At 39.8% G+C, this 27207-nt stretch overlaps 1 protein-coding gene across 3 annotated transcripts in view; it reads right to left on the reverse strand.

The window, feature by feature from the left end:
- LOC124711175 (protein sex-lethal-like) overlaps positions 1-27207 on the reverse strand; it is a 108887-nt gene that overhangs the window by 23133 nt on the left and 58547 nt on the right. For all 3 annotated transcript variants that reach the window (XM_047241104.1, XM_047241102.1, XM_047241103.1), the window contains exon 5: positions 9520-9680. In XM_047241104.1, the coding sequence (XP_047097060.1) occupies positions 9520-9680 (161 nt within the window). The remainder of the gene's footprint in view (positions 1-9519; positions 9681-27207) is intronic.

A 27207-nucleotide genomic window follows, 5' to 3' on the forward strand; every position in this document is an offset into this window, starting at 1 on the left:
AAACTGATCCATCTATGGGATCTGATTTCAAAAAGTGCCATAATGAATGTGTCGTGTGAATGAGAGAATACATTTGCAGAAAGAGCATACTACCTTAGATTTTTAATGAAAAAATGAAGCACCAGGATTAAACACGCCAGTAATTTACCTAGATGAACTTTGGAATCTCACACATTGCACTGTGAATAACTGAGATAGTGTGAAGATTGTTGGCAAACAACTGTGCCAGGTAACATTTAGTGACATAAACTGTATATGAACTGTCAACGTAAATGTGGCTATCAATACATGCTATTTTTCTTGTAATGATTAATTACAGTGAGGGCCGTTATACTCACTGTTTTATTATGTAATTTCATAAATCTCATATGTTATGCTACTTTTATTCTTTATATGTTGTTTACAATGCTACTCTTTTTTAAGAACAAAAACAAAGGCAGTCTTACCACTGCTGGCTGCAATTTGCATCTATTTAAAACTGAGCACTGACTTTTACTTTTAGTAATCGACACACTTGCTTGGGAAGCAAGTGTGACAGCCATATGCCAGGGGTGAGGGGCTACCTACATATTTTAAGGTTGTACTTCATATCACAAGTTTCCTATTACAGGTAAAAAATTTGTAAATGTTTCTCACACTAGTATTTTAACTACATGCTGCGGGCTTTTGATTATAGGATGGCCTGAGGATGGTACTATACTGAAACTTGTAGCCAGTAGGTAAATAAAACATTGCAACCACAGACTAAAACAAATATATTTTCCGCACTGGTCACTGATTCAACTGCCAGTATTTCGAGAATATGTAATGTTCATTGTTGTGAATAAACAGTTTTGTTTCATGTCATTTTTCCTCTATGACTATAACAGAAAAACTTTGAACTACTTAAGAACAAGGAAAGCCAAGGGTTTTCTCCTCTTCATTCTTGTGACAAAATTTCACAAGAAAATGGCTGCCCTCTTACTGCCACCACACCATCCAGACCTAAATCTTATAGTACTGATCTGGAATCTTGCAAAGAATAAGATCCATAGCCTTAATATGAAAAGCATCTCACTCTTTAAATGGAAAACTAACATTGACACTGCTATTAAATAAATGTCATGTTACACCCAACCTTATGAAAGCATTTCAATGCAACACTATTTTGACAAATTATTTGTCAATTTCAGTTCTTTTATACTGAAGCAGCTTTTCAGTTAACCTAACAAGACTGACTGGACTTCCTTCCACATTTTTCCATCAGGGAAAAATGTGAGGTGATGACCCAGAATCAAATTTGGGACCCTGGCATTACTACTGAAAGACACTAACCGTTAGACCATGTGGTCAGTTTGCTTATGCTGCTGTGGCATTGATGTCTAATATTGTCTCATTAGAAGACTAGAAAGGCCATGCACTACACAAGAAATGTGTTATAACTACTGGAGTTACTTTGGAGCTTTGAAGCATGAAGGAAGTGAAAATACAAAAAATTCAGTCAGCATAGATTTGAACAAAAAGTTGACATTATCATCCATGAATGAAACAGCAGATGACAAATCAGCTGATGCAGCTGCGGAATATACCAATATCACCAGGAAAGATAGTTAAAAGACTGCTGTTGTAACTTATACTACTGTCTAGTGTGGTGTAAAACTCTATCAGAAGTTGAAACAATAAGAGCAGAATTAAAAGGCAGTGAAGCAATTCATTGAAGAGACAGCACAAAAGCATGGGAAAACTCAGCCCAGTAAAGTAATTTCAGCACCTGTAAGCACTATGTAACATGTGTCCAAGTAGACAAATGTCACCTGTAACTGTTCATTAATATAAGATGATGATATGAGTTATGTTTGTAATTAAGGCCATTTCAAAACTCCCTATTTTTCATGAAACGTGGTTTCATCTTAAGTCAAATATGGAAGTAAAGAGCAAAAAAGACAAAAATCCATTAAAGTAAGAAAGAGAAAAATTGGTATGTGTTGTACAACCAAAAAGAGCATACAATATACCTGGGCTTGATTGCTCCTGATAATTTATAGTACTAGCAAAAGTCTATTTTTTGAGGGTGGATCGAATATAATAGTCCAATGAAACTGTCAGAAAAAAAGCCTGTACCTTGCAAAAGGTGGGGTAGAAGATTTTATTTTTTTAACTCGTTCATATTGTTGGAAAGGTTACAAAACCAAGTTTTGCCAACAAAATTTCCCTTGGGAAAACTTTCTGCAGTCAAAAAACTTCAAAAATTTTGGACTTTTTTCAGTTTTTTCAAAATATCTCAGTTTCATTTGCTCCTATCACTTTAACGTCTATTTTCTTTTTTAAAGAGCACAAAATTCTCTACAAATTTGATTCTTACCATTCGTTTCTACTCCCAGTATCTAAGGCGCTACAGCATGTCAAAAAATACCAATTTTTCAAATTCTGAGCAAAGTGGCAAATTACCTAATTTTTGAACACTGTTATTTCAGTTTCTATTTGTGTAGTATAAACATATTACTCATCATGTTATTCATTGGAATTTACCATCTCACTCTGCTGCAGGGCCAGGACAAACAGCATCATATTCAGTAACTACGAACACATTCACGTCGGATTGCGTGAAGTTTATTTATGTTACAATATGTAATACGATTGCATGCAGGTGCCGTACATTTTCTACAGTTGACTGACGTTAATGATCAGTTATAAGAAAAAGTATGTAGGAATTGTTCTTTAGCAGACAAAAGCGTATTTATTCTTTGGCGGGCGGAAGGCGATTATCTCTGGTGATTGTTCACAGCACGCTGACAGCTATTAGCACACAACAATAAGGGTCCTACAGTTTGGAGTTGCTTCCATTCAGTATATGTTGTGGTGCTGAAAATGAGTATGTCTGACATGAATTTGAGTTTCATTTGCGAAAAAACTGTGGTGAGTGGTGGACGTAATGTGAAAAAGAAACCGGCCGGTGTGGCCGTGCCGTTCTAGGAGCTTCAGTCTGGAACCGCTACAGTCGCAGGTTCGAATCCTGCCTCGGGCATGGATGTGTGTGATGTCCTTAGGTTAGTTAGGTTTAAGTAGTTCTAAGTTCTAGGGGACTGATGACCATAGATGTTAAGTCCCATAGTGCTCAGAGCCATTTGAACCATTTGTGAAAAAGAAAGAACTGAGCACACTTATCGATTGCAGTGCTAAACGCAGGGAGTCTGCCTACCCGTTTTTTTGAAAATGCTCAGTGTAGTGATGTTGCATGAAGCATGCTACAAGAAGTACATTAATGAGAGAATGATAGCAGCTGGCCTTCGACATCCTCAGGAACCAACAGGCGTGCTACGTCGGTCGCAGGAAAAAGGTCAGTTCAATTTCAAAGAGAAATGCTTCTTATTTGCAAAAGGGAATTCTGATGATTTTTGAACCAAGCAGTTAAGATTGCCATATGCCAAACGAAATTTTGAGCAAATACCCACATCACCTCATCCTGATATTTGAACTGTCAAGGTTCGCCTTTTCCGGAAATATGGTGACGATGTGGTGATAGCTGAAACACCTTCAAAGCCAGGCACAAGAAGATGCTGACGTTATGATTGTAACATCTGCCATTTCAAGAACCAAAGATTTTGGAAGTGTTGTCATTGTAGGAGAAGATGTTGACCTGCTTTTGCTCATGACCGGTTTGGGGCAAGGCACTGAAAACTTATTTTTCTTAAAGCCAGGAAGAGGAAATGCAGAAGACAAGTGGTTTTCCACTGCATCTTACAAGTTTGACAGTGAATATATTCTGTTCACTCACCCCTTTAGTGGATGTGATGCAACATCCGCTTTTTTTGGTCAAGGAAAAATTAAGTGCTTCAATATTGTTGCGAAAAATGAACACCTAACCTCAGCGCTTTGCACGTTCAATAAACCACATGCTACCCGTGAAGAAATAATAACAGCAGGAGAACAGGTTACTATCGCATTGTATAGTGGAGGTGTCAGCAGTTCCCACACACCAGACCATTTGCGGTACCAGCTATTCGCCAAGTCTGCCACAAAAAGCAAACTGAATCTTGCACGGTTGCCACCTACACAAGATGCTGCACAACATCATTCGTTGCAGACTTACCAACAAGTCTAAAGTTGGATGGGAAACTGGAAACCTCCTGAGAAATGGGGCTGGAATCAGTGACCACGGTCCAATATTCGTTATAATGAGCTAAGATTCAGCACCTGAAGCACTTCTTCACATTGTTTCATGCTCATGCAAGCTGAACTGTGGCGGAGCGTGCTCCTGTAGAAAAGCGCATTTGAAATGTTCTTCAATTTGCGAGAAATGTATTGGGGTCAACTGTGAAAAGTGGCAAAATTTTTATATGAAGACAGTGAAGAAAATGTTATGGAGGATGTTGAGGAAACGGCTGACGAAATCAACGAACTTGCTGAGGCTGACTCGCTGTTTAAAGAAGATGTCAATCTGGGATCAACTCTATGTACAGACCCTGAATCCGTAACTCAAGGTATTTCTGGTGACACTGAGGAACCTGGCCCATCAAAACGTTGGAAGTGATGCTCATACCTGTCTCAAGTGCACTAAAGTGCGATATTACAAGTATTACACACCCAGAACTGTCAACATTTTTTAGTAACTGACAATGCATTTTAATTGTAATATAGCTACTTGTTTTTAATGTCAACTGTGTGGCCTTTACACACAAGAATAATTACCTACCTAATTAGGTTGCCTATTGCACTAATAATAGTTCAGTTTCCTGAGACAATTTATTTTGTGTGTGTGTGTGTGTGTGTGTGTGTGTGTGTGTGTGTGTGTGTGTGTGTGTGTCTTAATGATGTATTTTTATATTTATAGTTTTACAAATACCAGGGCTGAGGTGGCCCATAGTGAACTTCAGGTAGTGATGTAAGTATCACAATAGTTGGGTGCCCAGCAATCCTCATGTTGCATACAGAGAAACTGAATACCTGAAAGTGAGGTGGTAAATTCCAACATATAGCATGATGTATAATGTATCTATACTGCACAAACAGAAACTGAAAAAATAGTGTTCAAAAATAAGGTATCTTGCCACTATGCTCAAAATTTGAAAAATTGGTATTTTTTTGACGCGCTGTAGCGCCTTAGATACTGGGAGTAGAAAAAAATGGTAAGAATCAAATTTGTAGAGAATTTTGTGCTCTTTAAAAAAGAAAACATACGTTAAAGCGATAGGAGCAAATGAAACTGAGACATTTTGAAAAAACTGAAAAAGTCCGAAATTTTCGAAGTTTTTTGACTGCAGAAAGTTTTCCCAAGAGAAATTTTGTTGGCAAAACTTGGTTTTGTAACCTTTCCAACAATATGAACGAGTTAAAAAAATAAAATCTTCTACCCCACCTTTTACAAGGTATATCTGCAATTTGACTGGACTATAAATGAGACTTTGTTCTGAGTGTACAAGTTGAAGAGAAAGGTTTGCCTTCACAGACTCATCCATTAGTACTGCTCTCAATCTCTGAGCAACTCAGGTGCATTGTACAACTGCACAACACATCATCATGATCAACACATTTTTTACTCATGAAGGTGTGAAACCCACAGAAATTTTGCAGAGATTGAGAGCGCAGGTCAGTGATGAAACACTTGCAAATCTTATGAGTTCACTTGGCATGAGTTCAAAAAAGCCATAAATAGGTTGAAAATGACAACCACAACTATCGACCTACAGCATGCCTTACCAATTAATATTATTTGTGATCTATTAAGACAGTATTTAAAATTGCTTCTCCCATCTAATTAAATTATGGCAGCAGTCAAGCTATCATTACAAAGGAACTAGGACACCATAGACTAGATATCTGGTGGTTCTCTTAACTTTTGCCTGAATAAAAGAAGTAAAATATGTGAAGTTTACAGAAACATTACTGCCAATGTTTGAACCTGAAGGGTCAACATTTTTAAGACGTACTGTGACCAGTGATAAAACACGAGTACACCACTACATACCCAAGTCAAAACAGGACACTAAAAAGAGTTGAAGGACGGGTGAGGGAATGCCAGTGAAAGCCAGCACTATAATGTAGCTGGCAAGATACTATGTATTTCTGACCAGTGTGGTGTTATGCATACTGACCTTCGATTTTTTTGTACAAGCACCATATTATCAGCATGACATATACTGTGACCTTTTGAATGAAATTAAACTTCCTTAATTCAACGAATGACATGATCAATTGATACAACATTCCTCTACACTGTTGTATCTTTGCCAAGCAATGACAAGGTTATTCCACTGATGGGCAGTGACATGGAGGTGGAATCAATTTGTCGCCTTAGTAGGGGGTGGACAATACACACTGAGCCATGTACATGTAGAAGCTGTCAGAGGGCTCAATTCAGATGGGCAAACCTTATTTTTCTCGGCTGCTTTAAAATAAGCATACAACACAGTCGAAAAGCTGTTCACATACTAACATGACGCACCTGAGTATGTGCCATTATAACAAATTTTGTGATATTTTGTCATATGAAAGTTGGCAGCTGTGGTTTTTCCATGTTTGTTAGCTGCAATCCTTCCCATTAGTAGCCTAATAGCTTTTGTGTGGTGAGCATTGTAGTTTAATGTTTATTTTCATCATGGAGCAGATGACAACTGAGCAATGTATCCACGTAACAAAAACTTATTACAAAAACAGTGGAAGTCCCACAGCAACTGTTCGTGAATTGTGTGTGTCACTCGTACATAATGCTGCTCCAACCAAATCATTAGTTTGGAAGTTGACCCGGAAGTTAGAAACCATGTGTTCTGCTTCAAATGTTAAGAAAACATGACGGCGACATTCTATTGGAACACAAGAAAACACTGCTGTGAGTGTAAGCTCCAGAAAATCGGTTCACCGAAAAGCTCAACAATTGAATTTATCACCAAGTTCACTGCATGAAATCCTTTCAAAAGATCTGAAAATGCATGTGTACAAGATTCAACTTACACAGGAGTTGACACCTGCAGATCATGGAAAGCGACATCAGTTCGCTCAATGGGTCTTGGCTTGACAATCGGAGAACAAAAACTTCACAAAAGGAATAATCTTCTCGGATGAGGTGCACTTCCGCCCCAGTAGGTTCACCAGTAAGTAGAACTGCAGAATTTGAGGTAGTGAAAATCAGCAAGTGACTGTGGAAGATGAGATGTCTCCACAATGCACGACCGTGTGGTGTGGGTTCTGGGCAGTGGGCATGATCGACTTGTACTTTTTTGAAAACGATGAGGGAGCTGCCATCAATGTTAATGGCGTACGTTACCAAAACATGCTCTCTGATTGGTTTTTCCTCTTATTGATGAAAATGGCAATTTTTTGGTTTCAACAAGACGGTGCAATATGTCACTCATCCCTTGAAACAACTGCTCTTCCTCAAAAATTTTTTCCATAGTAACCGGGAATGGCCTGCCAGATAATGCGCTCTTACACCTTCTCACTTTTTTTGTGGGGATCCGTGACATCAAAAGCTATACGTGAAAAAACCACCAACAAGACACCAACTGTAGGATGAAATTAAAAGGATTATGAATGGCATACCACCAGTTTTTTGTGAATGCGTCATCGAGGACTTTAATGAACGCATTACTCATTGCTGCACAGCCTTGGGTGATCACAAGGAGAATATATTTTCAAACATATATGGAAGAAGTTACTTAATGTGAAAAAAAAAAATACTATTCGTCCTTGCTTTCCGGACACCCTCTAGTAATGTGCTGATTATCTTGCTGTGGGTTCTGATTTCAATTTGTTTAACACAGGGACTAATTCTTCATTGTTTACGACTTGGCATCCATCCTGGAATTAGTTGGCATGCAAACTTCCTATGTGGTGTCGCACATTCATGTCTCCCAACTTGTACCATTTGTGAATGAGTTCTGCATCAGTCTGAACTTTACTGTAAGCACTTCATTTGTGTTCGTAGCCAGTGGGATACATAACGCCTGTCACCACACTGCAGCTCTCACTCATCAGAAATTGTCAGAGAGAAAATGAATGCTCTTCAACCAACCCCCTTACATCCCAGACCTATGGCTCTGAGATTTTTCATATCTTTGGATCATTTGAGGCAGCACTACTAGGAAAAGTATAGGGTAATGACACTGCCATGGAAGACTTCAAGCAAAACTGGCTGGACATGGCCCCAGTCCTTTAACGATAATACCATCAAGAACATGCAACGAGGTAGGCTAAGTGCATTTTAAAAACAGGAGATTATACACAAAAGTGATGTATACTTGATTATGTCACAACACCAAATGAAAAAATAAAACCATTAAAAACAAAAATTTTATTTACATTTGATCCATCCTAGTAAAACAAGGATTTCTTGTTGATGCAAAAAGTTACGCACATCATATACTTAATTGAAGAGGAACAGCCATAGTGCTAACTAAATCAGAAATCATTACACCAGATTTTTAACATCACTTGCATTAAACAAATGATAATTGAAAAACTGATATCTGATCGGACAAGCAACATCAATTTAAGGCTTAATATGTCAACTAGTAGGCAAAAATTAGTTTCTGGCATGTGATTTTCATCTTCTGGAATTCATGTTGCATGTAAATGTAGCATAAGAAACCCTTATTTCATTCATGGCAGACTGAATTTCAAAACTACGTAGTAAGGCAGAAGAGGGAGTGCGGGGAGGATCACTATTTCATCCACGAAGGAACTCAGTACACTCACTCGGTGACTGTCATTTGCCAACAGATTACTGAATGAAACAACAAATAACAACTGGCTTATTGAGGCCTTCTCCAACAATATTTAAAAAAAGGAAGACAAGGCACTTTTGCTGAATGAACACTGTATTTATTTGCAACTAGTGTCAGGTCCCAGCAGATGGCATATTTCTTGTGGAGATTTACAGGTTTGTCATGAGGAAGTTTGAGCAGAAACCCATATTTCGTGTGCAACTTTGAGACATTTCTGATGAAGTGTGCTATGTTACACAAGACATATATGCTAGGGACTGAGGATGTGGTTCAACTCATAACTAGTTCTGGATAAATAAATCATGCAGTCGACAAGCTCTAATCCTGCTCTCTCTTAAGAAAAAAGCTTCGCAGCAGTCTCATGTAACAGCATGTATTATATCATGCCCCACACTTTTTTATACTCCAATAAACTAAATTAAACCTCACAGCCCCTCTCAGATAAGGTTATTCAGTATGTATCACAAATAAACTGCCAGTATCTTTTATTGTTTCCTATGTGTTCTGTGTTGCATAATATCCATATGCCAATACAATAAGCTCTAAAATTATTAGGCCATTAACTAAACACTACTTTAAATAACAAAACCAAATTGTGTGTGATGATTTCTAGAATTATTTGCAATAAAATGCTTTACAACACCCAAAACTGGAGCACTAAATGTGACAACTACTTCACAAACAGGCAGCAATGACATATGAACAGCTGGAAAACTTGAGCAAATGGTAAATCAAAATAATGATTATGATTTACTTGTTATCTTCTGCAAAAATGCATTTTAACATCTGTTTATAACTAATGGATCAGGGAGTTTCTCACCTCTGCTTTGATTGAAGCCTGCCTGCCATCCTGCATAATAAGCTGCCTTCTGCTTACCATGCTCTTCAGCAACTTTCACCGTAAGAGGTTCAGTACCATCCTCAGGAATAACACCATTAAGGTTGTTTATTGCCAGCTGAGCCTCTTCACGGCGGTCATACCTGAAACAATAGTCGGTCACTTGTGTCATCATTTCTCTTCAGTTTATTTCAGTATGGTCAGAACAATTGTCCTCTGTCCTAGCAGTCTCGGCATGTTACGCTACACAGTAAATTGACTTTACAGCTCTGATGGAAAGATGGTATGCATCATCCCCATGTTACCAAATGTGAGGCTAATCACACAACACCATAACTATCAAACATGACCACAAAAGGCCAGCTATGTATTCCTTTTACACATGGATTCAATGTACATACAGTCTCAATTGTCTGTCAATCTTACTGAATGAAGGAGGAGGAGGAGGAGATTCATGTTTCACGTCGCATCAAGAACAAGGTCATTAGAGGGGGCACAAGCTCGGCCTTGGGAAGGATGGAGAAGGAAGAAGGTAAGACGTCATGGCCTTTCAAAGGAACCATCTCAGCATTTGCCTTAAGTGATTTTGGGAAATCACAGAAAAAGTAATCAGAATGGCAAGAAGCGGGTTTGAACCACTGTCCTCCCAAATGGGAATCAGGTACACTTACTCTGTACTACCCCACACTGTCAATAGTAGATGATGTTTCCTGTAGATGAACACTTTCTGTTCTGTTAAGAAGTTTACAAAAGAACAGAAAATACAGAGTTGCGTTTATAGGAGAAACAAGGGGTGGATGGGACATGTGTTACCCACATTTAGGGAAACTCTTAGGGAAACAAAACTAATTTACAGTAAAAAGTAATGAGCCAGGTAATTTTTTAAGAGGGGAGTGAGTAGAAGGCGTACAGGATGTTGATGATGTCATTAGAGACTATGCATCACTACAGTCTTGTTGACAGAACCATACAAATACTTCCCAGGGCTTTAGAAAAGCACTGAGACTCTTAGAAGCCCCTTTAAGTAACACTTTAAACATAATTTTTTTGCTCCCGATTCATTGGTATGAATATTTACCACCCTATAACTCATGGTAGTCTTAGAAATGCATAATAAATTTAGCACTTTTATTCATTACTATTCTCAAAGTGTACGTACTGAACGGAATTCATTGTTACGATGTATCTCTGTGTGTGTGTGTGTGTGTGTGTGTGTGTGTGTGTGTGTGTGTGTGTGAGAGAGAGAGAGAGAGAGGAGAGAGAGAGAGAGAGAGAGAGAGAGTTTTCAAAATGTGGTGTACTAATATGTGCACCACTTACCTATGGGCTCTCTCATTAAAGCAATACATAAACCTGTGCTGGAACAACTGTAAACGTTCAATCTGGCAGAATTTATTAACCCTTTACCTACCATCAGTCATCAGAGGGACGTCCATTATGTTTAATTTTTTATCTATTAGTAACTACACATTTTATTTTTATGAAATTTTATGACTTTTCCTAATTTGTCAAGAGAGTCATAATTTTGGGAAAAAATTATAAAAATTTACCTATGGATTTTTGTTAAATTGTTGGAGCACATTTCCTTTCGTACAGGCCTCGCAGGCCCATGTAGCTAGAAGTAATTTTTCGACAACCACACCAGACTAGAAGATACGATGCTGGCTATTGGTGGTTTTCTTCAATGTGATCGATGTGTAATGAATGCATCCATAATTAGGATAAAGCTGGCTACCAATAAAAAAAAAAGATATATCTGACTTTCATCATCAATTTGGGAAAGAAAGTAGCAGTGGTAAACAAGTCAATTAATTCATTAGTAGCACTGGACCCAGGAAGGGCACTGAAACACCAGCTAAAGAAAGGAGAAGATGTGCATATTCTGTAGGAAGGGGGGGGGGGGGGGGGGGGAATATAGAAAAAGTCAAATTACACGTTGTCAGCGCAACCAACCTGTATACTCAGAACATTCTGCTACTCAAATTCACTATAAGAATAAAAGTTTCACTATAAGAATAAAACACACCAGTAAATGTGCATTTCTTTTTTAATGCAAATTTAAAAAAAATTAAATTATTTTAAATATTTATACCTCAAAAATCATTCACACCGTAAGTAGTCAAAGTAGTGTCAATTTAAAAAACCAGGCCTGACTGGTAGGCAATGCTATACAGATTTTCTGGTAAGCAGAGGGTTAAGAATGAATTAAGTGTGCTTAGTTAGGATTGTCAATTTCACTGGCTACCTTGTTCCTCACTTCCTGCTACTTTCGTGTCCACACAAACAACAGCCTCTAGATTACCCATTACATAACGTACTGTTAATGGATGTCGTAAACTTAAAGCAGCATATTCCTGACAGGCTACTTTAGTTACTACATCAGGCAGCTCATAGCCCTATAACCACATGTCGAAGTACCCAGCATAATACTACATACTTTTTGTTTGGACCACATTAACTCCATAACATATCCAGGTAAGTTTAAAGCTATTTGTGAACTGATGAGATTTATAGTGATGACCATCCACAAACCCAATTAAGGGCTAATATATTAACCTATTAGTGCCGTTTGTAACACTTTATTAAAATCGTTGATTCCACGACATCAACGAACCGAGAGTGTTGTCAGCACTGGATTCCGTTCCGCAAGACTGTAAAGATCACTACAATGCAACAGTTTTAACAATACATTTAAATTCTGCGGCGTAAGCACTGTCGGAAGTCGTCGTTTGCTGAATGACGAAGAAAAATAGAGTGCAAGTTCGAGTAAGTGTGTTTTACACAGTAACTTACGATATATAATTTGGTTTTTTAGTATGGTTGTGCTTTAAATACTTACATATATATTCTTTGGAGGCTACTGCTTGCTGTGAAATAAATTACGTTCATTTAGGCCGTCTGAACATCGGTGTTGCCATATAGCAACACTAGGCGCTTGTACTCAGTAAAAGGACAAACTTTCTCTTTTTTGTTTTAGAAGAGGTTTCTCGCTTGCTGAGGTGCTGGAGATTCTTTATAGTGACGATATTGAAGGTGATGTGTTTGTTGAGCCACAAAATTATTCTCCAAGAAAGATCGGCAATATTTTGAGACAGCAATAGAGAAGAATGATGGATTATTGTATGTGCAGTGGCTGGACAACCCAGTTGTCACAATGATCTCTTCTTCATGTGGTGCACAAGAAGTTGGGTAAGTCAAGAGATTCTCGCAACTAAAAAAATGAAATATAATGATTCCCAGACCAAAACTGGTAGCCGAATATAATACATATATGGGAGGTATTATATAATATTATATAATAATTATATTATATTATATTATAATTAGATTATATAATGGTAAGACAGAGATATAGGAACCAGGTTTTAAATTTTAAGACATTTCCAGGGGCAGATGTGGATTCTGACCACAATCTACTGGTTATGAACTGCAGATTGAAACTGAAGAAACTGCAAAAAGGTGGGAATTTAAGGAGATGGGACCTGGATAAACTGAAAGAACCAGAGGTTGTAGAGTTTCAGGGAGAGCATAAGGGAACAATTGACAGGAATGGGGGAAAGAAATACAGTAGAAGAAGAATGGGTAGCTCTGAGGGATGAAGTAGTGAAGGCAGCAGAGGATCAAGTAGGTAAAAATACAAGAGCTAGTAGAAATCCACGGGTAACAGAAGAAATATTGAATTTAATTGATAAAAGGAGAAAATATAAAAATGCAGTAAATGAAGCAGGCAAAGAGGAATACAAACGTCTCAAAAATGAGATCGACAGGAAGTGCAAAATGGCTAAGCAGGGGTGGCTAGAGGACAAATGTGAGGATGTAGAGGCTTGTCTCACTAGCGGTAAGATAGATGCTGCCTACAGGAAAATTAAAGAGACCTTTGGAGAGAAGAGAACAGCTTGCATGAATATCAAGAACTCAGATGGCAACCCAGTTCTAAGCAAAGAAGGGAAGGCAGAAAGGTGGAAGGAGTATATAGAGGGTTTATACAAGGGTGATGTGCTTGAGGACAATATTATGGAAATGGAAGAGGATGTAGATGAAGATGAAATGGGAGATAAGGTACTGCGTGAAGAGTTTGACAGAGCACTGAAAGACCTGAGTCGAAACAAGGCCCCGGGAGTAGACAACATTCCATTAGATCTACTGATGGCCTTGGGAGAGCCAGTCATGACAAAATTCTACCATCTGGTGAGCAAGATGTATGAGACAGGCGAAATACCCTCAGACTTCAAGAAGAATATAATAATTCCAATCCCAAAGAAAGCAGGTGTTGACAGATGTGAAAATTACCGAACTATCAGTTTAATAAGTCACAGCTGCAAAATACTAATGCAAATTCTTTACAGACGCATGGAAAAACTGGTAGAAGCGGACCTCGGGGAAGATCAGTTTGGATTCCGTAGAAAGGTTGGAACACGTGAGGCAATACTAACCTTACGACTTATCTTAGAAGAAAGATTAAGAAAAGGCAAGCCTACGTTTCTAGCATTTGTAGACTTAGAGAAAGCTTTTGACAATGTTAACTGGAATACTCTCTTTCAAATTCTGAAGGTGGAAGGGGTGAAATACAGGGAGCGAAAGGCTATTTACAATTTGTACAGAAACCAGATGGCAGTTATAAGAGTCGAGGGGCATGAAAGGGAAGCAGTGGTTGGGAAGGGAGTAAGACAGGGTTGTAGCCTCTCCTCGATGTTATTCAATCTGTATATTGAGCAAGCAGTAAAGGAAACAAAAGAAAAATTCGGAGTAGGTATTAAAATTCATGGAGAAGAAATAAAAACTTTGAGTTTCGCCGATGACATTGTAATTCTGTCAGAGACAGCAAAGGACTTGGAAGAGCAGTTGAACCGAATGGACAGTGTCTTGAAAGGAGGATATAAGATGAACAACAACAAAAGCAAAACGAGGATAATGGAGTGTAGTCAAATTAAATCGGGTGATGCTGAGGGAATTAGATTAGGAAATGAGACACTTAAAGTAGTAAAGGAGTTTTGGTATTCAGGGAGTAAAATAACTGATGATGGTCGAAGTAGAGAGGATATAAAATGTAGACTGGCAATGGCAAGGAAATCGTTTGTGAAGAAGAGAAATTTGTTAACGTCGAGTATAGATTTAAGTGTCAGGAAGTCGTTTCTGAAAGTATTTGTATGGAGTGTAGCCATGTATGGAAGTGAAACATGGACGATAACTAGTTTGGACAAGAAGAGAATAGAAGCTTTCGAAATGTGGTGCTACAGAAGAATGCTGAAGATAAGGTGGGTAGATCACGTAACTAATGAGGAGGTATTGAATAGGACTGGGGAGAAGAGAAGTTTGTGGCACAACTTGACTAGAAGAAGGGATCGGTTGGTAGGACATGTTCTGAGGCATCAAGGGATCACAAATTTAGCATTGGAGGGCAGCGTGGAGGGTACAAATCGTAGAGGGAGACCAAGAGATGAATACACTAAGCAGATTCGGAAGGATGTAGGTTGCAGTAGGTACTGGGAGATGAAGAAGCTTGCACAGGATAGAGTAGCATGGAGAGCTGCATCAAACCAGTCTCAGGACTGAAGACCACAACAACAACATGGGAGGTACTGATCAGATGGATCAGAATCTAGCATGCTATTGCATTGCAGTAAGAAGCAAGAAATGGTACTGGTGTCTCTTTACATGGATGTTAGATGTCACCATACAAAACAGTTGAATTTTGTAAAATGAAGCAAGAAACTAAACTATTTCTCAGCTTGATTTCAAGAGAGAAGTAGCAACAGTGTACTTGCAAAGACACCAAGCTTTACAAAAAGGAGCCGGGAGACCATCTGCATCAAGTGCATGTTCCGACAGCTGCACATCAGATTCAATTAGATTTGATAAGACTGACCACCTCGTCCAGCACAGAGAAGGAAAGAAGAAGAAAAGGTGTGCACACAAGGACTGTAACTCTATTGTGAGAACAATGTGTTCAAAGTGTAATGTGGAATTGTGTATTGACTGTTTTATTCCATTTCATGTAAAATAATGCTGAGTTCAAGATTTGATTTTTGATTATTAATTGTACTGTGTTATAAAGTATCAATTGTATGATGAAGACTGAATAATAAATTTGCACATAACTTGTATATGTAATAAGAAATTTCAATAACCTACTTATTTTAGTTGAAGTTGTAATCCATATAAATTTAGGTAGTGAAAGCGCCTAGCGTTGCCATATGGCAACATCAAATATCTCGCTAATAGCGGTAATGACTTTCATTGAAACAACTCTGTTGTGTAATTTATGCCTTTTACAGACATAATAACGCAGTTTTTTTTTTTAATCACGAAATAATTAATTCCGGCACTAATGCGTTAAGGAAAATGATCAATTTTTGAAAATGGAATGTAAATGGATACATAAAAGTCTACTCACCAAGCGACACATATACAAAGGTCACGGAAATTCGCTAGCTTTCAGACCCAGTGGCTCCTCCTCCTTGTCTTTTCTTCGTATCCTGTCTGCAAGTCTCCCCTGTCCTGGGGTTCTGGGCAAGTTTCCCAATCTCTCCCCATTTCTTAAGCCTTGTCAATCCTTTTTCTTCATCCTTCTTCCTTTCCCTTAAACACTTCTGTCAGAAGAAGAAGCCACTGGCCCAGAAGCTTGCAAATTTTCTTAATGGGCGCGCGCACACGTATGCTCCTGCTGGCACTTGGTGAGTAGGTTCTTTATCTATCTGGCTAAGACAGTTTTGGAGGAAAGACAGCCTTCTACGCCAGGAGATTTATAATAGTAAAACAGAAATGACTAAAAATGCCATTCCATCAGTTGGACCGACAGTAATAAAATAAGGTGAAATAAATAATGAGATCAGTAGATAGGTGGGGCCACACAAGTGTCCCCCGGGCTCTGCAAGCATTAAAGGTGGAAGCACCACCCACTATCTTGGAGCAAGAAAAAATCCAGTTTAGCCATTATTTCATTATCAGCTAGCATCAAGGATAAAGAATCCTTAAGGTCATGCCCTCATCATAGTGCTACCACTAAAAAAAAAGTAGGGTGTGTCATACACAAGGGCGAACTGAATCTAAAAGCAATTAACAGAGTAAAAGAACGGTGACCAAGGCAGCTGGCACAGGAGGTAGGGTCGAGGATCACAAAATATACACTACTGGCCATTAAAATTGCTACACCAAGAAGAAATGCATATGATAAAGGGGTATTCATTGGACAAATATATTATACTAGAACTGATATGTGATTACATTTTCACGCATTTGGGTGCATAGATCCTGAGAAATCAGTACCCATAACAACCACCTCTAGCTGTAATAACAGCCTTGATACGCCTGGGCATTGAGTCAAACAGAGCCCATGCAGCTTCAACACAATACCACAGTTCATCAAGAGTAGTGACTGGCATATTGTGATGAGCCAGTTGCTCTGCCACCATTGACCAGACATTTTCAATTGGTGAGAGATCTGGAGAATGTGCTGGCCAGGGCAGCAGTCGAACATTTTCTGTATTCAGAAAGGCCCGTAAAGGACCTGCAACATGCGGTCGCGCATTATCCTGCTGAAATGTAGGGTTTTGCAGGGATCGAATGAAGGGTGAAGGGTAGAGCCACGGGTTGTAACACATCTGAAATGTAACGTCCACTGTTCAAAGTGCCGTCAATGCGAACAAGAGGTGACAGACGTGTAACCAATGGCACCCCATACCATCACGCCAAGTGATACGCCAGTATGGCGATGACGAATACACGCTTCCAATGTGCGTTCACCGCGATGTCACCAAACACGGATGCAACCATCATGATGCTGTAAATAGAACCTGGATTCATCCGAAAAAATGACATTTTGCCATTCGTGCACCTAGGTTCGCTGTTGAGTACACCATCGCAGGCGCTCCTGTCTGGGATGCAGTGTCAAGGGTAACCGCAGCCATGGTCTCAGAGCTGATAGTCCATGCTGCTGCAAATGTCGTCGAACTGTTCGTGCAGATGGTTGTTGTCCTGCAAACGTCCTCATCTGTTGACTCAGGGATAAAGACGTGGCTGCATGATCCATTACAGCCATACGGATAAGATGCCTGCATCTCAACTGCTAGTGATATGAGGCTGTTGGGATCCAGCACGGCGTTCCGTATTACCCTCCTGAACCCACCGATTCCATATTCTGCTAACAGTCATTGGATCTAGACCAACACGAGCAGCAATGTCACGAAACGATAAACCGCAATCGCTATAGCCTACAATCCGACCTTTATCAAAGTCGGAAACGTGATGGTACGCATTTCTGCTCCTTACACGAGGAATGACAACAACGTTTCACCAGGCAACACCGGTCAACTGCTGTTTGTGTATGAGAAATCGGTTGGAAACTTTCCTCATGTCAGCACGTTGTAGGTGTCGCCAGCGGTGCCAACCTTGTGTGAATGCTCTGAAAAGCTAATCATTTGTATATCACGGTATCTTCTTCCTGTAGGTTAAATTTCGTGTCTGTAGCATGTCATCTTCATGGTGTAACAATTTTAATATCCAGTAGTGTAAGAGGCAATTGGAGACCTTCAGTTCTTGTAGTTTGCACTCCTTCATTAGAGTAATACACTTCGAGGATTGGGGAGGGAGTTTCTACAACATATCTATTGATTTCTGTCCCATTCAGATGATCCCTTCATGGTGCGTCATTCTTTAGTTTGTCTTAGATGTTTACCCGAAGCACTGATGTTTACAGCACTGCATGGTGTGGGGCAGGGGCCAAAGGAAGGGGGAATTCAGCTACACATTCCAGTGGTAAACCATGATTTTGACCTCCTCTGGAAACGAATCCCTGACAAAAGTGAGGATGACTGCTCGAGTGTCACCCTTGTAGCTTGGCAGTCCTCGATGTGTGAATCTGATTCCTCACTTCTCCAAATGTTCACATAGTTCTTTGTGTATCTGCAGTGTTACATCTTGGTGAAAAGTTAAACTCTGTCCCATGATAAGGCTCTTATGAGGTGCAATTGTAACAAGTACATCACTAAGTTCTTTACAAGAGAGTAATGCCTGGGACTTGGAAGGATTTGCTGTCATAATTAATATGGAACCACTTTGTACTTTACTAAGGGAAGAAAGTTCACCAAATATGTTTTCAGTATTCTCCACAAAGGGCATTTGCTTAGTACAGAGAAAGGGCCCCACTTGTTTCGGATGCAAACCAGAAACTGAGGGGAGTGAGTGCAAGTCGTTTGATTTTGCTTCCCTGCCATGGAGTGGTCAAAGAGAAAAGGTTACTAGGATCACAACAAACTGCACTCAATTGCAGCTGTCAATAGAGATTAACAAAGCCTTGCAGCCACAAGAAGATAATTTCTGTCTTCTTACGATGTCTGCCATGATACTGCCTATTCTGAATGAAGGCACACAGTCAAAGCAAAGGCCACCTGGCTCAATGGTCGGTGTCCAGAGACATGATGTCCCCAGACAGACAGACAGACACTGTGCCCCCAGACAGATAAGACTCCTTGGCATGCCCAGGAAAGTGAAAGATCGGGCAACAGTAGTGTGATCCCTGCGTGATCATGATACTGTGTCCATGTGAACTGCCTACCATGCTGAGTATTGGGCAACATTCACTGCACGGTCACGACTTCTATAAAAAAATTTAGAAAAACTGGAGGCCAAACCCAGATGTGGAGACTGAATATAAGTTAACAGATATACATGGGGTAAATAAATGAAGAAAGTGGAAAAAGTCATAATCTACATCCTACAAGCGAGCCAGGTTGTCATTAGGGAGTAGTCTGCAATAGACCCATTCAGAGAGGAAAACTGATGCACAGGAAAAGAAGTTTAGAAATGAATTGGTATCCCACACGTCAGCCACACACACAGAATTTTGAGCCCTACCAACATGTAATGTACTTGTAAGAACATCATTTGGTACTTTAAATATTTCATACACATGTCAGGCTTTTTTGCCCCCAACTGTTCATATAACAAGACTCAACTCTACAGTTGCAAGGGGATATTGCAGGCTGCCACTTTTAAAGATTCTCCGAGTATGGAATTATATACTTAAAAGTTACAATATGGTTAGCATGTAACAGATCAAACTATAGAAAATATTACAAGAGAAATATTAAGAATTACAGAGGATTTCGAACTTATCAGGGAGCTTAGCTGTGATTTTAGTTTTGAATGCTAACTATTTACTCACCTACTTGTGTCATGGTGCCTGAGGCTAGGTACAGGAACAAACTTATGTTGTGTAGCAACTCAACTTTACAGCTCATTAGTGTCGTTCTGCAGTTTACCATACTGTAAACTTACCTTATTACTTTATTATTAGAAATGCTCCCAGATAATCCATCTCTCCGAAACACCTGCCTTATGTCAAAACGCTAAAATGAATTTAGGCCAGAAAAAGGGATTGTTAAGCCCACAAGCACGAACAGAACCACATGATGCTGCCTCTAAATGACTGTCTCTGGACCCAAAGCACAATGAGCCTTCATGCAAAACCATAAACTCAGAATATGTCCCCTGCACATTCAACACGAAGCTAATACTACCTTCATTTTCACAGAGAATGTGAGCTCAAACTTACTTGTATCAATAACACTCTTAAGTTACTTTCTCTGCCATGCGGGTCTTGAAATAAATTGACTGGAACCCTATCACTACTACCAGGTTTCACGGCACACACCCTGGCAGCAAGAAGAATGTTACGCATTAATTGACCACACTACACTGCAACCACTGGGTCATCTGTGATTAAAAATACTGATACAGAGAAACTAAACGATGCAAGGTGAAACATACAACGTAAGCATACGTACTTTGTCAGGAGGGATCCAAGAGTCTTCAATGCACAGTTCCTTTCCCAAGCATATAATTTGCAGACACAAAAAATATCTGAAAGACAATGAAGCACATGGACTGAATCAGAAAGCTAATAGCTATATGATCTGCTACTTTCGCATTTGCAGGACAAACACACTACAAGGATATTGCGTAATCTGTGTGATCCCTTGGATAACTTCAAGACATAGGTCTCCACCCAATTGCCACTGCTGAGTGTCCTCTCTTGAGTATGTGTCCACCTCCTCGATGTGACACTCAGGGATCCACATGCTATATCTTTCATACTTCATCATTATCATGTCTGATACCACTTCAAGCGTTTCTAAAATATTTCACAGACATCAGCCTTAATTAAGCTATTATCACAAGGTGTATTCCGATTTTAACAACTGAAAAAAATAACCAGTTCCTACCTCACTCTTTTGCCTTCTACCATCACCCAAGTCAGATAGACAAGTTCATTTACTTACTTGATGCATGTGTTCGCAAATTTACCTAAGGAGTGAGCATGCAGATCCACAGAACAAGAATTTTGTCACCAATAGTGATCAAAAAGTAAGGGAATTTTTTTAATTTCATGGGCTTTGTGCTTCCAGTTTTAAATTATTATTATTATTTTTTTATCTTTTATCACCCTGTTGGTACACTTGTTCCTGATGTATGTTAGCATTTAGATTTGCATTCAATTTTGCTTCAATAATGGAATGAACCCCCCCATGAACCATGGACCTTGCCGTTGGTGGGGAGGCTTGCGTGCCTCAGCGATACAGATAGCCGTACCGTAGGTGCAACCACAACGGAGGGGTATCTGTTGAGAGGCCAGACAAACGTGTGGTTCCTGAAGAGGGGCAGCAGCCTTTTCAGTAGTTGCATGGGCAACAGTCTGGATGATTGACTGATCTGGCCTTGTAACAATAACCAAAACAGCCTTGCTGTGCTGGTACTGCGAACGGCTGAAAGCAAGGGGAAACTACAGCCGTAATTTTTCCCGAGGGCATGCAGCTTTACTGTATGATTACATGATGATGGCGTCCTCTTGGGTAAAATATTCCGGAGGTAAAATAGTCCCCCATTCGGATCTCCGGGCGGGGACTACTCAAGAGGATGTCGTTATCAGGAGAAAGAAAACTGGCGTTCTACGGATCGGAGCGTGGAATGTCAGATCCCTTAATCGGGCAGGTAGGTTAGAAAATTTAAAAAGGGAAATGGATAGGTTGAAGTTAGATATAGTGGGGATTAGTGAAGTTCGGTGGCAGGAGGAACAAGACTTCTGGTCAGGTGACTACAGGGTTATAAACACAAAATCAAATAGGGGTAATGCAGGAGTAGGTTTAATAATGAATAGGAAAATAGGAATGCGGGTAAGCTACTACAAACAGCATAGTGAACGCATTATTGTGGCCAAGATAGATACGAAGCCCACACCTACTACAGTAGTACAAGTTTATATGCCAACTAGCTCTGCAGATGACGAAGAAATTGAAGAAATGTATGATGAAATAAAAGAAATTATTCAGATTGTGAAGGGAGACGAAAATTTAATAGTCATGGGTGACTGGAATTCGAGTGTAGGAAAAGGGAGAGAAGGAAACGTAGTAGGTGAATATGGATTGGGGGACAGAAATGAAAGAGGAAGCCGCCTGGTCGAATTTTGCACAGAGCACAACATAATCATAACTAACACTTGGTTTAAGAATCATGAAAGAAGGTTGTATACATGGAAGAACCCTGGAGATACTAAAAGGTATCAGATAGATTATATAATGGTAAGACAGAGATTTAGGAACCAGGTATTAAATTGTAAGACATTTCCAGGGGCAGATGTGGACTCCGACCACAGTCTATTGGTTATGACCTGTAGATTAAAACTGAAGAAACTGCAAAAAGGTGGGAATTTAAGGAGATGGGACCTGGATAAACTGAAAGAACCAGAGATTGTACAGAGATTCAGGGAGAGCATAAGGGAGCAATTGACAGGAATGAGGGACATAAATACAGTAGAAGAAGAATGGGTAGCTTTGAGGGATGAAGTAGTGAAGGCAGCAGAGGATCAAGTAGGTAAAAAGACTAGGGCTAGTAGAAATCCTTGGGTAACAGAAGAAATATTGAATTTAATTGATGAAAGGAGAAAATATAAAAATGCAGTAAGTGAAACAGGCAAAAAGGAATACAAACGTCTCAAAAATGAGATCGACAGGAAGTGCAAAATGGCTAAGCAGGGATGGCTAGAGGACAAATGTAAGGATGTAGAGGCCTATCTCACTAGGGGTAAGATAGATACCGCCTACAGGAAAATTAAAGAGAACTTTGGAGATAAGAGAACGACTTGTATGAATATCAAGAGCTCAGATGGAAACCCAGTTCTAAGCAAAGAAGGGAAAGCAGAAAGGTGGAAGGAGTATATAGAGGGTCTATACAAGGGCGATGTACTTGAGGACAATATTATGGAAATGGAAGAGGATGTAGATGAAGATGAAATGGGAGATATGATACTGCGTGAAGAGTTTGACAGAGCACTGAAAGACCTGAGTCGAAACAAGGCCCCCGGAGTAGACAATATTCCATTGGAACTACTGACGGCCGTGGGAGAGCCAGTCCTGACAAAACTCTACCATCTGGTGAGCAAGATGTATGAAACAGGCGAAATACCCTCAGACTTCAAGAAGAATATAATAATTCCAATCCCAAAGAAAGCAGGTGTTGACAGATGTGAAAATTACCGAACTATCAGCTTAATAAGTCACAGCTGCAAAATACTAACACGAATTCTTTACAGACGAATGGAAAAACTGGTAGAAGCCGACCTCGAGGAAGATCAGTTTGGATTCCGTACAAACACTGGAACACGTGAGGCAATACTGACCTTACGACTTATCTTAGAAGAAAGATTAAGGAAAGGCAAACCTACGTTTCTAGCATTTGTAGACTTAGGGAAAGCTTTTGACAATGTTGACTGGAATACTCTCTTTCAAATTCTAAAGGTGGCAGGGGTAAAATACAGGGAGCGAAAGGCTATTTACAATTTGTACAGAAACCAGATGGCAGTTATAAGAGTCGAGGGGCATGAAAGGGAAGCAGTGGTTGGGAAGGGAGTAAGACAGGGTTGTAGCCTCTCCCCGATGTTGTTCAATCTGTATATTGAGCAAGCAGTAAAGGAAACAAAAGAAAAATTCGGAGTAGGTATTAAAATTCATGGAGAAGAAATAAAAACTTTGAGGTTCGCCGATGACATTGTAATTCTGTCAGAGACAGCAAAGGACTTGGAAGAGCAGTTGAATGGAATGGACAGTGTGTTGAAAGGAGGACATATGATGAATATCAACAAAAGCAAAACAAGGATAATGGAATGTAGTCGAATTAAGTCGGGTGATGCTGAGGGAATTAGATTAGGAAATGAGGCACTTAAAGTAGTAAAGGAGTTTTGCTATTTGGGGAGCAAAATAACTGATGATGGTCGAAGTAGAGAGGATATAAAATATAGGCTGGCAATGGCAAGGAAAGCGTTTCTGAAGAAGAGAAATTTGTTAACATCCAGTATTGATTTAAGTGTCAGGAAGTCATTTCTGAAAGTATTCGTATGGAGTGTAGCCATGTATGGAAGTGAAAGATGGACGATAAATAGTTTGGACAAGAAGAGAATAGAAGCTTTCGAAATGTGGTGCTACAGAAGAATGTTGAAGATTAGGTGGGTAGATCACATAACTAATGAGGAAGTATTGAATAGGATTGGGGAGAAGAGAAGTTTGTGGCACAATTTGACCAGAAGAAGGGATCGGTTGGTAGGACATGTTCTGAGGCATCAAGGGATCACCAATTTAGTATTGGAGGGCAGCGTGGAGGGTAAAAATCGTAGAGGGAGACCAAGAGATGAATACACTAAGCAGATTCAGAAGGATGTAGGTTGCAGTAGGTACTGGGAGATGAAAAAGCTTGCACAGGATAGAGTAGCATGGAGAGCTGCATCAAACCAGTCTCAGGACTGAAGACCACAACAACAACATGGAATGAAGTGCAGCACCATATTCAAAATATAGACTTTGGCCTTTGGCGAATATACTATGAGTAAGACAAGAGTTTACGAGTGGTATAAATATTTCAAAGAGGGTAGAGAGGGCACTGAAGACAACGACCACCCTGGATGCCATAATGTATCAATTACTGACAACAATGTGGAATAAGTGAAGAAAATGGTTCTCGAATATTGTCGAATCACCTTATTAGAGCGGTTGCTGTTGATTTCAGCATATCCTATGGCTCATGCCAAGTATACGTTATATAAATGTGTCAGACATGTCTGAAAAAACAGACATCACACAGTATCTGCAGTTGTGAAACATTATATGTGAATTGAAGGGGTATCACTGCTGTCAGCTGCAGCATGAGATTAAGTGGAATCAGCAGTGATGAGTGAAAATGTGTACCAGACCAGGATTCGACTCCGGGATCTCCTGCTTACTAGGTAGGTGCAGTAACCACGGCACATCTGGGACTCAGCATTATCTAACTGCACAGATTATCTCGGCACACCTCATGGCCTATCCACCATCCCACCAAGCGCCATCTATCCGCAGTCCCTGTCCACTATACTCCTGTTCACTACTCAGAGATTCCCACAACATCAACAGATACCACACATACACATAACATATAAATGTCTCAGATGGCGCAATGATTACCACATCTGCCTAGTACGCTGGAGATACCATGTTTGAATCCAGATCCAGCACACATTTTCACTCGTCATCACTGTTTCCGCTTAATGTCCTGCTGCAGCTTACAGCAGTGATCCCCCTCAAAAATTTACATATCATGCCAAGCAGTTTCTTTGGATGTTTTGGGCATGAAACATGTAGCAGCAAAGTTTGTTACAAAATGGTTGAATTTTGATGAAAAACAACGTCACACAGACACCGCTCACAAATTGCTGAATGAACTCGACAACAATCCAGAACTTCTAAAGAAGCGATGAAACATGAGATATGGGTATGAGATTGAAACCAAGGCCCAATCCTCCCATTTTATTCAATTGTAATGGGACAGTTCATAACGACTTCCTGCCTTATGATCGCATGGTCAATAAGGAATACTACCTGGAAATTGGGTGCCGTTTGCATCAAGCAATCCGAAGAAAATGACCAGAATTGTGACAAAATAATTCATGGAAATGGCATCACGATAATGCTCCCACTCACACTTCGATGCTTGTTCATGATTTTTTGGCAAAAAACCAAACTGTTATGTTGCCTCAGCCACTGCATTCGTCCTGTACGGGGGACTGCAACTTCTTTCTACTCCTGAGGCTGAAGAAAACTGTGAAAGGACATTTTGAAATCTCCATTATATTGGAGCATGTAACCATGCCCTTACTCAAGTTAAGGGTGTTACGCAAATCAGCCTCAACTGGGCCTTACATCCCAGAAGCTTAGATATTTGGTTGGAATTAGCAGTTTCAACTAAAAGTGTTCCATTACAAAGTCGTTTGAGATTTTTCGGAGACCCAGCAATACCTTCCAATGTCTTGTGAATATAGAAAGGTGAGATCTTCTCAAGGGTTCCCCCTGTTCGCTTGATTACAATGAAAGTGTTATGGCACACTAATGCCCTGTTACTATGATTCTGAGATTCCTTTTCGGGAGGACTAACCAACCAAGCTCTCTTTGAGGAGTGGGTATAGGTACTGCCTGATGGTACACCCATCCCGTTAGCAGTAGTTGTTTGATGAGACCGTTCTACAGGGATCCCTTGAGATGCTAGGGAAACAAACCATCAACCAAGGCATAGCCCTACATGCCTGAGCAAGCCTTACACAACTGGGGAGTGGCAGGTGCCCCAGAGGTTGCTCACTAGAGGCCTCAACAGCCACTCATCTAATAAGCACATAGAACATGTTGAGGTTGAGGGTGTTTTTATGGACGTGTGCACCTTCCTCGTGATCCAGGCAGTGAAGCCAAGAACCCCCCCCCCCCCCCCTCCCCCAAAACACAACATTCCACCACTGCGCCGCATGGTGGTCACTGAAGCATGCCCAGAGTTTACGGTGACAGAGCGCTGGCGGCCCTTACTAGTCCCAAGTTAAGGAGCCCCAGGGTTATCAAGCCCATACTCAGTAAATGAATGCCGAGCCCCTGAGGGGCAGGTCAAGAAACTGAGCACAACTCGAAGACACATTCCACAGGTGACTGACAAGAGGACTGGGCTTACTCGTTACACTGATTTAGTTAAAATTTATTATATAAGCAGGGTTTGGCCTGAAACAAAAGTAACAGAAATTAGAGCTCGAGGTGGCCTAACATTAAAAAAAAAAAAAAAAATCTATTTTGGGGTGAATCAGGTGAAGTGCGAGTCATATATGTTAGTATAGTTTCCAGTCAGCGATTGGCGCAATGGAAAGAGAAAAGAACGGTAATCCAAGAGTCTTGGGACTGAGTCACTATGTGGAAACTTTCCTTTATTTTCAACTTTTATGTTACTTATACTGCAAACAAACATAAATAATAATCAGTATATTGTATTTATTGATATTTTCATGAAAGTCGTGGGGGGGGGGGAACTGGGATTGCAAACAAATTTCCAGAAAGAAATTGTAAGCTGTACACGATGACTTTGTACATAAAGTTAGATATGTTTATTACTTTACAGCTGCTAATTTACACGTGCTGGAATGATATTCAATGTAATTTATTTCCATACCCAAATTTTCTTTTGGTTTTCCTTTTCATGCCTTTCACAAAAATATTAATAAACACAACATACTGAGCATTATTTCGGTTTATTTGCAGTGTGAATAATGTAAAAACTGAAAATATAAAAGAAAAAAATTCAGTATAGGGACTCAAGCCGAAGACCCTCAGATTACCATCC

This window comes from Schistocerca piceifrons, chromosome 8 (assembly GCF_021461385.2).
Source record: "Schistocerca piceifrons isolate TAMUIC-IGC-003096 chromosome 8, iqSchPice1.1, whole genome shotgun sequence".
NCBI lineage: Eukaryota > Metazoa > Arthropoda > Insecta > Orthoptera > Acrididae > Schistocerca > Schistocerca piceifrons.